General features: G+C 40.5%; 1 protein-coding gene across 2 annotated transcripts in view; it reads right to left on the bottom strand.

The window, feature by feature from the left end:
- Positions 1-14,408, bottom strand: part of KCNB2 (potassium voltage-gated channel subfamily B member 2) — a 218,469-nt gene that overhangs the window by 183,797 nt on the left and 20,264 nt on the right. For both annotated transcript variants that reach the window (XM_089517453.1, XM_089517452.1), the window contains one exon: positions 11,446-12,125. In XM_089517453.1, coding sequence (XP_089373579.1) covers positions 11,446-12,024 — 579 coding nt within the window. In that variant the 5' untranslated portion in view covers positions 12,025-12,125. The remainder of the gene's footprint in view (positions 1-11,445; positions 12,126-14,408) is intronic.

Raw genomic sequence — 14,408 nt, 5'->3', positions numbered from 1 at the left:
CAATGTATAGATCATCATGTGTAAGAAATGCAGCAGGGTGTCCAAACTTAAAAAGCTATCTTCATTTCAGTTCAGTTCAGTGTGCCATAGGTCTTGTGACTCAACTATTTTAAAATAAATCTCCCAAGGGAAAATAACTAATAATTAGAATAATATCCAAGACACCTGCAGCATTTTGTAGACATGCTCTAAGGAAAGGAGGAAAAAGAACCGGAGTATAATCTCTTTAGGTGAAAAATGTTATGGTGCAAGCTGAAGGTCAATGTACCAGCCACCTGGCAAATCATAACCCTCTCACCTATCTTTCCCCCAAAATTGCAACTGCGAATATGGTATTACTGAAAATTGATAGTTACATTGAAAATATAACTGCATTTACATCCACAGTGTTTTCCAAATGCTGCAAATATTTAAATATTTAAATAACTGCCATAGTCTAGGAGGTTGTGCTGTGGGCATCAGGAGTTGATCATCAGTATCTGGAATCTTCAGTAAGTGCCTATCCTGGTTTATGGTTGACTAGCCTAACTTTCCCAGTAGATACCCATGTCACCAAAGCTGCCAAATGAAAACAGAACTGATTATCGAGGGCCCTTTGGATCAGAACAGTAGTTCATCTAAACCAGTGGTGGGAATTGTGTTACCATCCAGATGTTGTTGAATGGGTATGCTGATTAGGAATAGTAAGAGTTGCAGTCCAACAACATTTGGAGGGCATCCTGTTTCTTCACAGTATTCAATCAGATGTCTCTGAAATGCAAACAAACAAACAAACAAACAAACAAACAAACAAAAAACAGGCCCCAAAGGCAACATTCCTCTTCTGTTGTGATACCTGGCTGCAGCTAGACAGTAGAATATTACTTCTGAACAGGGCAACCATTCCTTTAGGTAGTGAACCTTGATTGGCAGAGTGTGAAGGATAATTAATCTCCTCCCTCCCTCCCTCCCTCATACCATATACATACAGACCACCACCACTGCACCAGATTCTCTGGCTCTGCCAAAGTTTAGAACAGGGGTAGGCAGCCTTTTTGAGCCGGGAGCCGGGTTGCTGTCCCTCAGACAACTGGGGGGCCGACGCCAAAAAATAAGTAATTAAATAATTTTTTTTTAAAATAAATAAATAAATAAATAAACCAGGACAAATGTAGGACAAAATTTTCAAATGGAGGACACTTTTTAAAAAATGGAGGACACGCAAAAAAAGTGCTGTTTTTTTTAAAAAAATGTTAATATAAATGCATGTTTCTGAGGCTTCTATAGACAATTGCCCTGCTTGCCCCCCCTTGCCTGCTTCCTCCTGATAGGCCAAAGGCCTCATGCCCTCACGCGAGAGGCCAAAGGCTCCGGTGGCAATCGGCGGCAGGACCGGGCTGGGGCCGGTCCCAAGGCCTTGCCGGGCCGCATCCGGCCCGCGGGCCGCAGGTTGCCTACACCTGGTTTAGAACAAATTCACACAGAGCATCTCGCTCACAATATCTGGTTCTGAGGAAACAGAAACATACACATACAATGTCTAGTCAGCTTTGTGGGAAGTAGTGCTGGCCTTTGTGTGGCTGGTCCTGCTCTCCATAGAATCACCACACTTTGTAGGTGTAGGAATGGCTGTGTTGTAGCAGCATTTTTCTCTTAGGATCAGATGCTGTAAAAGCTTTTTCCACTTGTGCTTTTGCACACAGAGGTTCACAGAATCATCCTGATCAGCAGCCAGATACAGACTGTCCCTGACGCAACTAGGTATCACCTGACCCAGCAAGGTGAATGCAGCTCATCAGCTATGCATAAAGACTCCTTGGAAATATGGTAGTCTTGGTCCTTGGCTAAGAAGAAAGCAAAATGAAGGGAAACAACATATAGGTTGGCAATCTCCGAGTCATGACAATAAGATGTGATTGCCTGTGTTAGTCATGCAGCTGGGGAAAAATACTATAGTACTTTGGACTAAAATTCCTAGAGTCCACAGCCATGTTAGCTGTGGAAGTCTGGGAGCTTTAATCCAAAAAAGTAGGTTTTCTGAGCTCTGGCCATGCAGGAACCAGTCCTAAGACTATGCATTATTGTTCCTATTAATGTTTTCCAAGATAGAGAGTTTGACTTTTTTATTGCTTTAATTCATAAAACACTGCCACAGGATTGGAGACCTCCTTTCACCGCTCAAGACAGAAAATATTCCATTCCTCTGTGCATTTGATGAATGGGAATAGGCACTGCTGCAGCTGTTGGAAGCCACTGATGGATTGTCTCAGTTTGGCTCACTGTCCTCAGTTTTACCTTCACTGAGTCTTTAAGTTACAAAGAGTTGTCAACAATTGACAGGTTACTTTCAGGGAGTCTTTGGTTTTTTTAAATTCAGACTCTGGAAACTAAGAAGTAGCTACCAAGACAGATGCTATTGCAACAGAGTAATAGCCAACAGTTCATGATATGACAGAGAAAGAAAATGTATATATAATTTAGCGAAGCATTAAAATGCCACTGGGGTCAGATAGTTCAAATATTGGATTTTTTTCCATAACTGAGCCAGCTAAAAATAATGCTGAATCATTAGTTACATGATACCTTGTGCACAGACCACTGAAGTTAAATAATATTTTAATAGTTGACTCATTAGCCCATATGGACAAGCTTTTAAAACAAAATCAATTTTCTGCAGACATTCTGTTGCATTTAATATGCTATCTGTGGCAAAGCACCAAAAATCATGTGTATTTTGAGTTACTAAACAATGCTTTTATTCTTTAAGTATAATGATGAAGGAAAATTTATGATAATTGATTTTTAAATTCAATGGAGCTGCCAAGAGAAACTTGCATATTACAATGCAGAAACAAAGATATGAGATGCTGTTCTTATGCTGTAGCTGCTGTTCTTATTTGGAAGAGCTTTTGGTAGATTGGGTTACAAGTGTGACCAAAAGTTTATGAGCATGAACCTCTTTACCAAAGCACTAGCAGAGGGTATTTGATCTCATGGGCAAATAACCTGCTGAGAGATGATAGAAGGTAATGCTTTACCAGGATTGTGAGGGAGAGAACCAGTGTGGTATAGTGGTTTGAGCATTGGCTTCTGACTCTGGAAATCAGGGTTTGAATCTTTGCTCAGCTATAGAAATCACACTCATTGAGTAAGTCACACTCTCAGCTAAGAAGAAGGCAAAGGCAAACTCTTGCTGAACAAATCTTGCCAAGAAAACCACATGATAAGTTTGCTTGATGGTTGTCACAAGATGAAAATGACTTGAAGTCATACAAGAACAAGAACAGCAGCAGCAGCAACAACAGTAACAATAACACATCTTTCTGGGGACAAGCACAACCCGTAAGAATGCCTGGATAAAGACATCTTGGGGAGCTTCTTATGTAAGTTAGTAAAAAAAAGTCCAGATGCTTTTATAACTGGCTGGTTAAACAAATACAAGTCACCAGCAATGGTAGAGCTTATAGACATGTTTATGAGCACAGTTCATCTGAGAATGTGCAGAATATTTTCACTTCCCTGTTGAAAATAAGCAGACCTCCCACCTGAAAATACAAGGGATGGGGAAAAGGCATTCATTGGAAACAGGAAGGATTGGGCCCTGACAACTAGGTATGCATTTTAGCAACCTTGGAAGGATGCAAGCCTGAGTTGAGCTTGAGTCCTTGGCTGGTATTGAACTTGCAGCCTTGTGGTTTGTGAGTTGGTGGTTACAATACTGCTATTTAACCACTGCACCACCAGGGCCCTTAGTATAGTTAGAATGGTTAGTTTAAGTTCTTTACCACAAACCTGGGCTCTGATACAGTGATTTCAACTGCTCAGCTTGAATGAAATACACAAATAAGATAACATCCTGTGTGAACCAGCTCTACATAATGAACATTAGCCTTTAAACACTCAATAGTATTTTGCTCTCAGGAAGGTTGCTATTAGGGACAATGTAAGCTTAGGCAGTAATTCATACTGCATGTTTGCTACCCTGAAGATCTTGATCTATTATTTTTTAACCATCACCCATCCATTTCTGTAAAAACAAACAAAAACAAACAAACAAACCACAGAGCAAATGGCTATGCAAATGAATACCCATGGTGAAGTCTTTCTGCTGCTTTGTAAGAGTGAAAGAGAATTACACTTTCTTTAATTAGCAACTGATAAATTATAATGTCATTCTCAGGGGGGAAATCCTTAATTTGCAGGCAGAAAATGGAAGTTTATAAAACAGATGCTCCAATGAAAAAGAATTATTGGAATAATACCTTCAGATTCTTAAAATATTAAGGTATTTTGAAATAAAATCAAAGCGATCAATCTTAGAAGGAAGGAATTTAAGCATATAGCTATTTCCTAAGGTTGTACACCTCACTTTAATTCTGATTTTAGCATAATGCATGCGCACACAACTTGGCCAATGGAGAAAATCACACAAATTATAGTTCATGCATTGATTAGCTGTATGCAAAATTCTTTGCAAGCTTGGAGGCAGATACAGACTGCCAAAATAAAGCTGCTTCGGGTCTCTTTGGAGGTATGCTATTTAAATGATGCATGCATCCTAAGAATCTGGAAGCTGCACCAAAAGCTGCACTCCAGTGCTTAGGAATGGAGTGTGGCTTTGGTGCGACTTTCGGACTCTTAGGACCCATGCATCATTTAAATAGCATGCCTCCAAAGAGACCCGAAGCAGCTTTATTTTGGCAGTCTGTAACAGGCCCTGGATATCCTGTAAAAGAACTGTCAAATCAAAAACAATAACATACAGTTTAACTATGTCCTGAAAGTTGAGCTCTGATGTACAATCTCTGGACTATTCTGTCGAGCAATTTTATGAACAGAACGTGGAACTAACTAATTACAAACAATACCTTAATTGCAATTAATTCATTTTTGCAGTAATTAAGACATGGCTAAGAGCCACAATTGGGACTTAATATGGAATAATATCACCCATGTGGTATAACTGTAATTGTTTTTGTTACTTTCATAGGTCTTAGGCTTATTATGTACCACAGTCCATTTACTCATACTATTCCAGTATTTTAAAAACTAACTGAAAGTAACAATTTTGGTTACTTTTGAATAACCATGGTTATTTTAAAAACTATAACTAAAATAGCAGCTAATTACTTTTTATTTATTGGAAATGTAATAGTAACAAGTTACTGAAAATATCATTTTAAATCTTATAACCACCACTAAGGAGCATGGCATTCCCTCACAGTGAACAAAACATAGTCCATGTACCTCTTCCTCTTCAGATTATATGTATGATGGCTATATATAATATTCCCAGTGATGTATAGGCTCATTGTCAGTGCTCTGCTCTGTTTGCTAGACACTTAGTCACACTTTGTTGAATATGATACAAGTTGCTATTTACACTGCTGCAGCTAAAACCCATCCATATTAATAACATGATAATTATTTTTGCAAATATGTCAGCGCTTTCACAAAGGTGTGGAATATGTGGTCCTGCAGGAGATATTGAGGTGAAGGCTCCATCAGCCCCAGCCTAAGATAACCAAAGGTGAGGAATAGTCGGAGATGCAGTCCAATGACATGTGGATGGTCACAGCTGTGCAAATGCTCTAATGGTGATTTTAAAGAAGTTGTTTTCAGAATTATCTCTTGACTCCATAGCAGAGCTTTGCTCTACCAAGTGTTCTCCAGATGTGCTGTGCCATAGGATCCTGATCTCTAGTCGCCTCCCCCCCTCCCCACCCATGTATACCAAAATCCATGGATGGCACAGTATAGTTAAATGATGTCCCTTATATAAAATGGCAAAATCAAGATTTGATTTTGGGAATTTTAAAAAAATATTTTCAAGCTGAATGTATGGATAAAGAATCTGTGAATTCTTAGATATACAAACTGAAGTTGTCAGTACAGAGCTCCTGTAACTTTAATGGCTGTGCATAAAAAAGAATTCTAGCAAGTGCAGCTTGTTACTTAAATTGTGTGACAAGCAATACTTGCTGTAATTCTTAATTCTACACAGCCATAAAAGGCACAGAAGCCCTGTTTTCTATTTGGCAACCCTGATACAAATTTCAACACCTGATTTTTTTTTAATCTCTTGAACTCTAGGAACAAAGCCAACACATAGGAGCAATTTTAGAGGTATCCGCTGGAATTCTGCATGCACTACTTAGTTATGTAACTACCTTTGTTCCATAGCTAAGTAGTATCTGCTGGCCCAATCCACCCAAAACTACTTTATTGGGCCTCAGCCATGCAGAGAAGGGGATCTGTTTGGTGATGGAGGCATGGGCAGATGATGTTTCCACTCCTTTCCTGTCTGTCACTGAGAATACAACATGAAAATGTGACAGAGTCCTGCTTCTGGTTGTCCCAGACTTGCCAGCTAGTGGGAGGGGGTGTGGAAACTTCATCCATTCATGCACCAGTCACCAGCAGAACAGAGCCCCATTTCTCGGTGTGGTTGATGCCAAGTAAAGTAGGTTTGGTGGAGCAGTTACAATTGTGACAGTAGTGCCACAATCATGACTACATAGAAACTGTGAGTACAGATCGCTACAGATACATAACTCAAGGTTATGCATCTGTTAGTCTGGTCCTGGATTCTTGTCATTAATTATAATATTTCTTCACTGGCTCCTCTGAACAGCATACACGTGTATCCCTGTATTCTGCCATCTTCCTTCATTTTAGCTAAGGACAAGCTAGACAGAAAGACTCTGAAGTCCTTTTACCATGCCTTAACTTGGCAACCAAGATTTTGCTGGTATGTTTAAACCACCTGTAATATTATGTCTGTATTACAGATTTGAAATGTAATTTAACAGCCATTCCTTTTTCACATGGAACATGAGAACTGTGGTTCTATAAGGATCAATAAAGACTCTCTGACACACCCTTGTTAGGAATCTTTAACAATTCTTTGGAGGAGCCATGACCTATATATAACACTGAGATGGGTCTTTAGTATAAATAGTTCTGAAATCTAAACTACTTTGTCATCAAAAGTCCATGTATTTGCTAATGTCAAAATAAAAACAATGGGACTAAGCTATGCATTTAAAAATAATTACAGCATTTTCTGTTCTGTACAGTTTATTTCATTCCAAGCATTTTCTTTACTGGTGAGACAGAAGGCAGGCCAGCTGTACACTGCAAACCTGACACCACCCATGCTTGGATCAGTGATCTGCCCATGTTGTGGACAGCTTTTGATCTAGTTTTTGCTCTACTGGGATTTGGTGTGTCAACTCAATGACATGCCCCATCACCTCCAAACTGGTCTCTGGGATCTTGAGTGTACAGCTACTTAGTAACGTACTCCTATAGGGATTCTGTGTCACCATGGGCAGCGGTTTCAATTCTATTTGAACAGACAAAGCAAACACAGGCAGTCATGTACTTCAAACAATGAAACCTTGGGCCTGTTCCTTCCAGATAATAAAGTAGGTTCCCGATATAACAAAATACTGTAATACTATGCCAAAAAGACAATACAGGTATCTGAGCTTCAACATCTAATTCATCTTATAAACAGGAGTCAGTATGTACTCTCATCTTAAATGTGCTTACTTATATATGTATACATCAAATTAATTAATAAAATAGGCTTTAAGGAATATATCCAGTCCAAAAATATGGAATTTTATTTGAAAAATAAGAAAGGAAGCTCTATTCAGTTCCATTCCAAATATTCCCTTCCAAAGAAACCTATAAATATTCACTTCCATTAAAGGAGGGATGGGAAACAATTGACCTACCAGATGTTGTTGGACTGAAATACCCATTACTCTTTGACAGAAGAGAGAATATAAGAACAACAGTCCCAGAACATTTGGAAGGAAACATGTTCTGCATCCTTGCATTAATCTACTACACTAATACAGATTGCTTATGGATAGTGTTTAGAATATTTGATAGTGTCAACATAATCAGCATTTGTTAGGTTTTGCTGATATCCTTCTAAACAGTTGCTGTTGTAAAATCTTACAAAACTTTTTTTTATTTTTTTAATTGAAAAAAGAGAGAAATAACAATTTACAAACTAATTATATAAACCTAATACAAGCAGATATATGTTGTCAAATCTAAAATAAAATAAAAGAAAGAAAAAGGAAAGAAGAAGAAGAAAAAAGAAAGAAAAGAGGAAAAAAGAAGAAAGCAAAGAGAAGAGAAGAAAATAATAAATTGATGTATAACCTAGAAATAGCTTCATACATTAGCACAGTGATAGTGAACCTTTTAGGGGGTGAGTGCGTGACCTAAAAGGTTTTCCAGCACCAGGTGTTACCCATTGCTGGGGTGGGCCTTCTGCCCTCTGAGGGCAGGACCTCCCCCCCCCATCCCAGACCTTCAGCTGCCTCTCCAGAGACACCTGAAGGTGAGGGGGGGTGAGGGGGGAAGAAGAGGAACAAGCACACACCTCTTCTCCTCCTTCCCCACACCATCCCTGGCCTTCAGCTGCCTCCGGAGGGGCAGCTGGAGGCTGAGGAGGATCCTCCCACATTGTCCCCAACCTTCAGCTACCTCCGGAGAGGCAGCTGGAGGCCAGGGAGGGTTTGGAAGGAGGATGAACAGGCACGCACCTCTTCTTCTTCCCTCCCTCCATTCCCAGCCTTCAGTTGCCTCCAGAGAGGCAACTGGAGGCCGGAGAGGGTTGGTAAGGAGGAAGAGGTGTGCACCTCTTTCTCCGCCTCCCTCAACCATGTGCCGGGGGAAAATGGCATCACGTGCCACCTCTGGGATTGTATATGAAATATATTCACCAACTGAAGCCAGAGATACTTTGGCAAGAAATATGTCAAATGTTGGCCTAAGAATCCAGTGAAATGACCTTGAAGAAGATACATTTTATTTTAAAGCCATGCTTCAGACTTGGGCGGGTTACAGACCACCCATTTGGGGCGTGATGTACCCGCCCCTTTCCCCGGTGTATTGGGGCCTCAGCTGCCAGAACGGCAGCCGCTGAGGCCCCAATCTGCCGCTTTTCAGGCTGCAGGGAAGCGGCAAAATGCCGCTTCCCCGCAGCCTGAAAAGGGGTGTCCTTGGGGCTTCAAGCCCCAAGGACACCCCATGGCGGCGGCGAGGAGGAGAAAGGGGCCGCTTGGCCCCTTTCTCCCTTGCTTCGCTGGGCGCAGCCGTCTGAAGGCTGCGCCCAGCGACGCAAAGCGGCGCCGCAAACCAGGAAGGAGCTATGAAACAGAGTTCCTTCCTGGTCCACGGAAAGGGAGCAGTAAGCGCCCTGGTGCGGACCGACGACGTCACGTCCGCGCCGCCCCGTATAGAGGTGGCGCAGTCGTGATGTCGTCATGGCGGCCCCCATGTGGAAGGGGAGCCGCCATTTTGTACGGACTCAGTCCGTACTAGGGTTAGGGGGTGCGGATGCACCGCACCTTCCTAACCCTAGTACAGACTGACTCTGTACTTTCATGGCAGTGTGTAACTCGCCATAGTAGCTTACAGACAAATACAAAAGGAACTTCAGCTCCTTCTCTATGGAATGTTTTAATGAAGGGAACTAAAAAACAAAAGTTACAAGTACATATATGGACATGGTGACAGACAAAGAGGAAGAGGGTAAATCAAGGACACTTGATTTGTCCTACCAGAACTAGGACATACAAGAGTCGGAAGGAATGCTTAGAAACTTTTTTTGGATGACAACTTTCAGAATCTCTCTGCCATGTGGCAACTGGCCATGATAGATAGTGAATTTTGTTGTAGTCCAAAAGGGTATTGTTTCCAAGATGTGGCGTGAAACCATGGTTTGAAGTTGGTTTTCTATTTCTGTTTTTTCAGGGGAGTGACGAACTAAAGTCTGGATTCCGGAACCTTTTGCTTTGTTATTCATTTCTGGCTAGTTTAACTATTTTTGCTAGTGGCAGCAGTTAAGTAGCAGTGATCAGCAGTGACCACACAAAAGCACATTGTTCAGGAACACTAAGCCAGACTCCTCAGCCATTGTGGCCTATCCTTATTGTCCAAACACAGTCACTTTTCACGAGATACAGATTTAATTCAGAATTTCCTAGGTGCCAGCTATAGACTAAGCTTGTTCTTACTCCTTGGAATTTACCCACTGATTACAGAAGAAGCTAGTGCAACAGTATTACTTCTTAATTTTCTCAAGTCAAGAAAATGAGAAAGAACAAAACAAAATGGATTCCAGTCTTACAGAAATCTAGTTAGAAGCAAGGCCCATTGGGTTCAATGGGATTCAGTCTTAGATAAATGTCTAGACTAAACAACAGAAAAGCCTAGGTATGGAACATCAATTAATCCTACCAGAATCCAAATCCCTTTAGACTCATAGAAACCACAGAGCTTATTGCATAGCTTTTATAATGCGACTTACTGCTCCCGAACTGAAGCCTAATTTGGGCTGCATCCTGGTCTTATCACATAGCTTTTTTCTCCCAATTGACCATCTGAGTACAGCCGGCTGCAGCCTGCACCCCTTAAAGCTCCTGACCTTGAAAAATGGCTGTCGAAACACGTTAAGGGATGTGGACTGCAGCTGGGCTGTACTCGGACAGCAGATCGGGAGACAAAAGCCACGCAATATGACCAGGATACAGCCTGAATTGGGCTTCAATTTGGGAGCGGTAAGTCATGTTATAAAGCTGTGCAATAAGCCCCCAAGACTCTCTCATTTAAAAAAAACATCTAGTCACACTTCTTTAGGCTGCACTGAAAGCAATGGGATAATGTGGAGGAGTACAGGAAGAAGCGATGGTGATGCTCAGAAGGCACATAGAATATAAATAACATTACCACATAGGATATTTCCAAGCACAGGGCTCACATTTAAAAAGCATTATGCTACTATTCCATCTTTTTGTCTTCAATAGATTTTCTCTTGTGAGCAAAAAAATGGAAGTACAATAAGAAAACTAGAACAGCATTGAAAATTGAAGATTTTATCTAAACTATTCTTAAACCTCAATGAATGAAGCATCGAAATTGTAAAACAAAACAAAACTTGGAAGCACCAGTTGGTGGCTAATGCTTTTGGTTGAGGTTTTATGCTCTTTCCCCTGAGATTAAAAGAAGTCCCCAGCCTGACAAACAAATGTTAAGATCCAATCTACTTTTAGCACAGCATAAATACACACCAGCACAAGTACTGAGAATCCTATAGTTGCACAACTGATTGTGCAATGGGCATCATGGCCTTGGGCTTGCCTGTTAATGCAACTATCTATTAGCTCCTAAACAAGTAAGTCAGAAGTGAGAAAGAGTCATCTGTATATTTGGGAAAGCATCTGGGTGAATGGACCACTACTACTTCTGAGGAAGCACCTTTACCATTTTTACATTAGCAGACCACACAAGAAAAATCTGGTCTAAGCCTACAATACTCACCTTTCCAGTGAAGCTTATTTTCAGTGAAGCTTATCAGTACTGTATATTCTAACATATCTATAACCTAAAGAAATAATCTAAATGATTTCCTGTGCTTAACTATTTAATGGATCCTACCTTTGCAGCCACTGAGGAGCTGGGTTTCTCCAGCAAATCCCACAGTTTTTTCCTTTTGTCCGGGCAACAGGCATTATCAAATTCTTCTCCGTCTCTTTCTCTCAGAGTCTCTGCCTCCCTCCTGAGTTCTTCATTCATTTGTTCTTTCTTTTGATGGTATCTTGCCTGGCAACAAGACTCTAGATATATTTCATCAATCCCCCAATAATCAAGTTCTTGGCCAAAAGAGAGAGCACACATTTCTTCCATCATGTGTAGCTTTCCCGTCCTGTAGAAATTTAAAATGGAGGTGAAAGCACCTGGGTGTCTATCAAAGAAATATTCATTCTCACTGAGATTATAGTCATCACATACTTCTAGTAAGGAATCATTAGTATTGCAGTCTCTTAGCTTCCCTAATCGAGTCCGTGGAAGTCTGTCTAAAGTCCTCCATAGAACTTCATGGTTGAGACCACCTACATTGATTTTGACTCTTCTAGAACAGGCTTTGCTCCTGATTATCTCCACTGGTTCTGGTGGGAGGGATTGGGTAGACCTTGAGGACTTCTTGTTTATCCCTGGAGGAGCCTTTTCGGCCATCCTGATAAGGACGTAGCAGCCAAATCAGAAACTTTAGGAGAACCAACTTGGGTAAGAAGTCAGGTTGTGTCTTCTTTAGTGAAGTTCCTCCATTCCTGAAGCTGAAAAGAAATCCAAAGTTTAGCATATACTAAGACAGTGCAGCAATTTACAGTGCTATGATAAACTGAGATAGTTTCAACAGGAAGGCTCCTTTGACATGTGCTTACAAATTGTATGCAAATATTGTGGTAGCTCTAAAGCTACCACACTCTGGCACTTTGGGTTGTGAACACATTATGAATAGCAGATCTAAAAAATGCTGTTTCACAGTTCATTCATCTACCAAACTGATAGGAATATTCTAGATGATGAGTGAATATGTGACTAAGTGAATGAATTATGTTATGTGGGTGTGTTCATTTGACTAGACAGTTTGCAGCACTGAGTTAATATTTTTAAGTTCTACTATACCTTATGATTTCAGGAAGTAGTCAGGAGACAGTTCAGCAGTAGTAGAAAATTGCTGCAGAAACAATCTCCATGGGGGGGGTGTTATATTTTTAAACTCAAAAGTATCCCACACCCATCCTTCTGTCATAGATGACTTCAGGTATCCTTACTGGAAGGGTTATTTTGTGGAAGAGTACTAACTTTTTTGCAATACATAGGAACAATGGAAGCTACCAGTTGTCAATCTGGGGCCTTCTCTGAATGGTCTAGAAGGCCCATTTCCCCCTCTCCATTCTAGTGTCATCCTCTTTGGACAATGCACGTCCCAAAACATGGTTCTGGTTTGAACAGTTCAGACAATGTCCAGCATGTTCCACACCAGAACCAAAGTATTACAATGTTAAAATATACTTGTTACTCTGGGTCTTCCAGGAAGATCTCAAGCCATTCCTGTGCTGTGGTGGCTGCCTTCATGGGCATCCTGCTGGGCCACCTGGTGCATCTGCTACCACAGCCACCACAGGTCATGCATTCTGAGGTCAGTACAAGGCACACAGCCTTGTGCTCACTGCTGGGTGCCTCATTCTGACCTTAGAGCAAGTGACCTGTGGTGGCAGCAATGCCAGATGGTTCAGTCAGACACCCATACAGATAGCCACCACCACATAGGAACAGGGATAGGACAGTGCAGCTGAGAAGTCAGGATACTTTGGGTTGCCCCCAGAATATCCTGACCAGTGCAGACAAGGCCTGGGTCAATATTATTTAGGCTGACTGGTAATAGCTCTCCAGAGTTTCAGACTATGGTTTTTCACAGCCATATTTAGGGATGCTGGCTTTGTGAAAGTACGTATTCCATACAAGTCATGTGCTGCATGTACTGCTAGAATGATTGCTGCATAGTTCATATGAATGTTTATGACATCATTTTTTTAAACAAGGGAGATAAATCCTACAAGACTGGGATCACAGTCTTCAAAATATTTCATAATACAGTATTTAAAAAAAACAAGCTCCTTAAAATGATTGCAGGACATTTTTGTCACAAAAATGTGTGTTCACGTGCCTGCAAGTCCTCTGTCAACTTATGGCAATGCCATAAATTTCAAAGGGTTTTCATAGGCAAGCAACAGAGGTGGTTTTGCCAGTTTTTCCTCTGAAGTATAGCCCACAGCACCTAGTATTCATTTATGGCCTCCCATCCAAGTATTACCCAGGGCTGACCCTGCTTAGCTCCCAATATCAGACAGGAACTATGCCTTAAGGCTTAGAGTATTTAGGCCCCTGTCTGAAATACAGTTTTGTGGGTTTTTAAAAAATAATAATAATAATTTAGGAAAAATCTGCTTGTTGGAAAAAGGTGGATAAAATAAAATATTTTCCTTGTTCAGATAAAAAGCATTCTTAAACACACATATTATTTAATCATAATGTTCCTGTTACTCTGATAAGTCTTTTCTGTCATCATGTGATGAAATAAATTCCACTCTTCTAAGAGTTAGAAAGGATTGCCCTTAGTCAATCAATAATGACTACAAGGAAATTGCTTTAATCGTATTTATCTAATATTTCTTTTCAGAAGATCAGATAATTCATTTGAACATGTAAGGACAGATGGAAAAATAAAAGGGCTGCAAAACTCACTGATCTTTCTTTGCAGCGAACTATCAAATGCAAGTATCATTAGTAGCTTTGTCACCAGCCATAATAATTACAGAGTTATAAGACACAAAGTCTCTCCCTTTTCTTTCTTTCTTTCTTTCTTTCTTTCTTTCTTTCTTTCTTTTTGCATTTAACAAGACACTTTGAAATGGCTTCCTGACCCTTTATGGTAAACCAAAAAAGAAAGAAACCCAAGCATCTAAGTATACAGACGACTTAATTCTATAATATTGATCTTTACTCATTCATCCATGTCAATTTGACAACATCACTTGGGAAGATAAATGCCA

The sequence above is a fragment of the Sceloporus occidentalis genome, unplaced genomic scaffold (genome assembly GCF_023333645.1).
Source record: "Sceloporus occidentalis isolate IW3139 unplaced genomic scaffold, rSceOcc1.0.p SCAF_3, whole genome shotgun sequence".
Classification (NCBI taxonomy): domain Eukaryota; kingdom Metazoa; phylum Chordata; class Lepidosauria; order Squamata; family Phrynosomatidae; genus Sceloporus; species Sceloporus occidentalis.
This window is presented reverse-complemented; position numbering and strand designations above follow the sequence as displayed.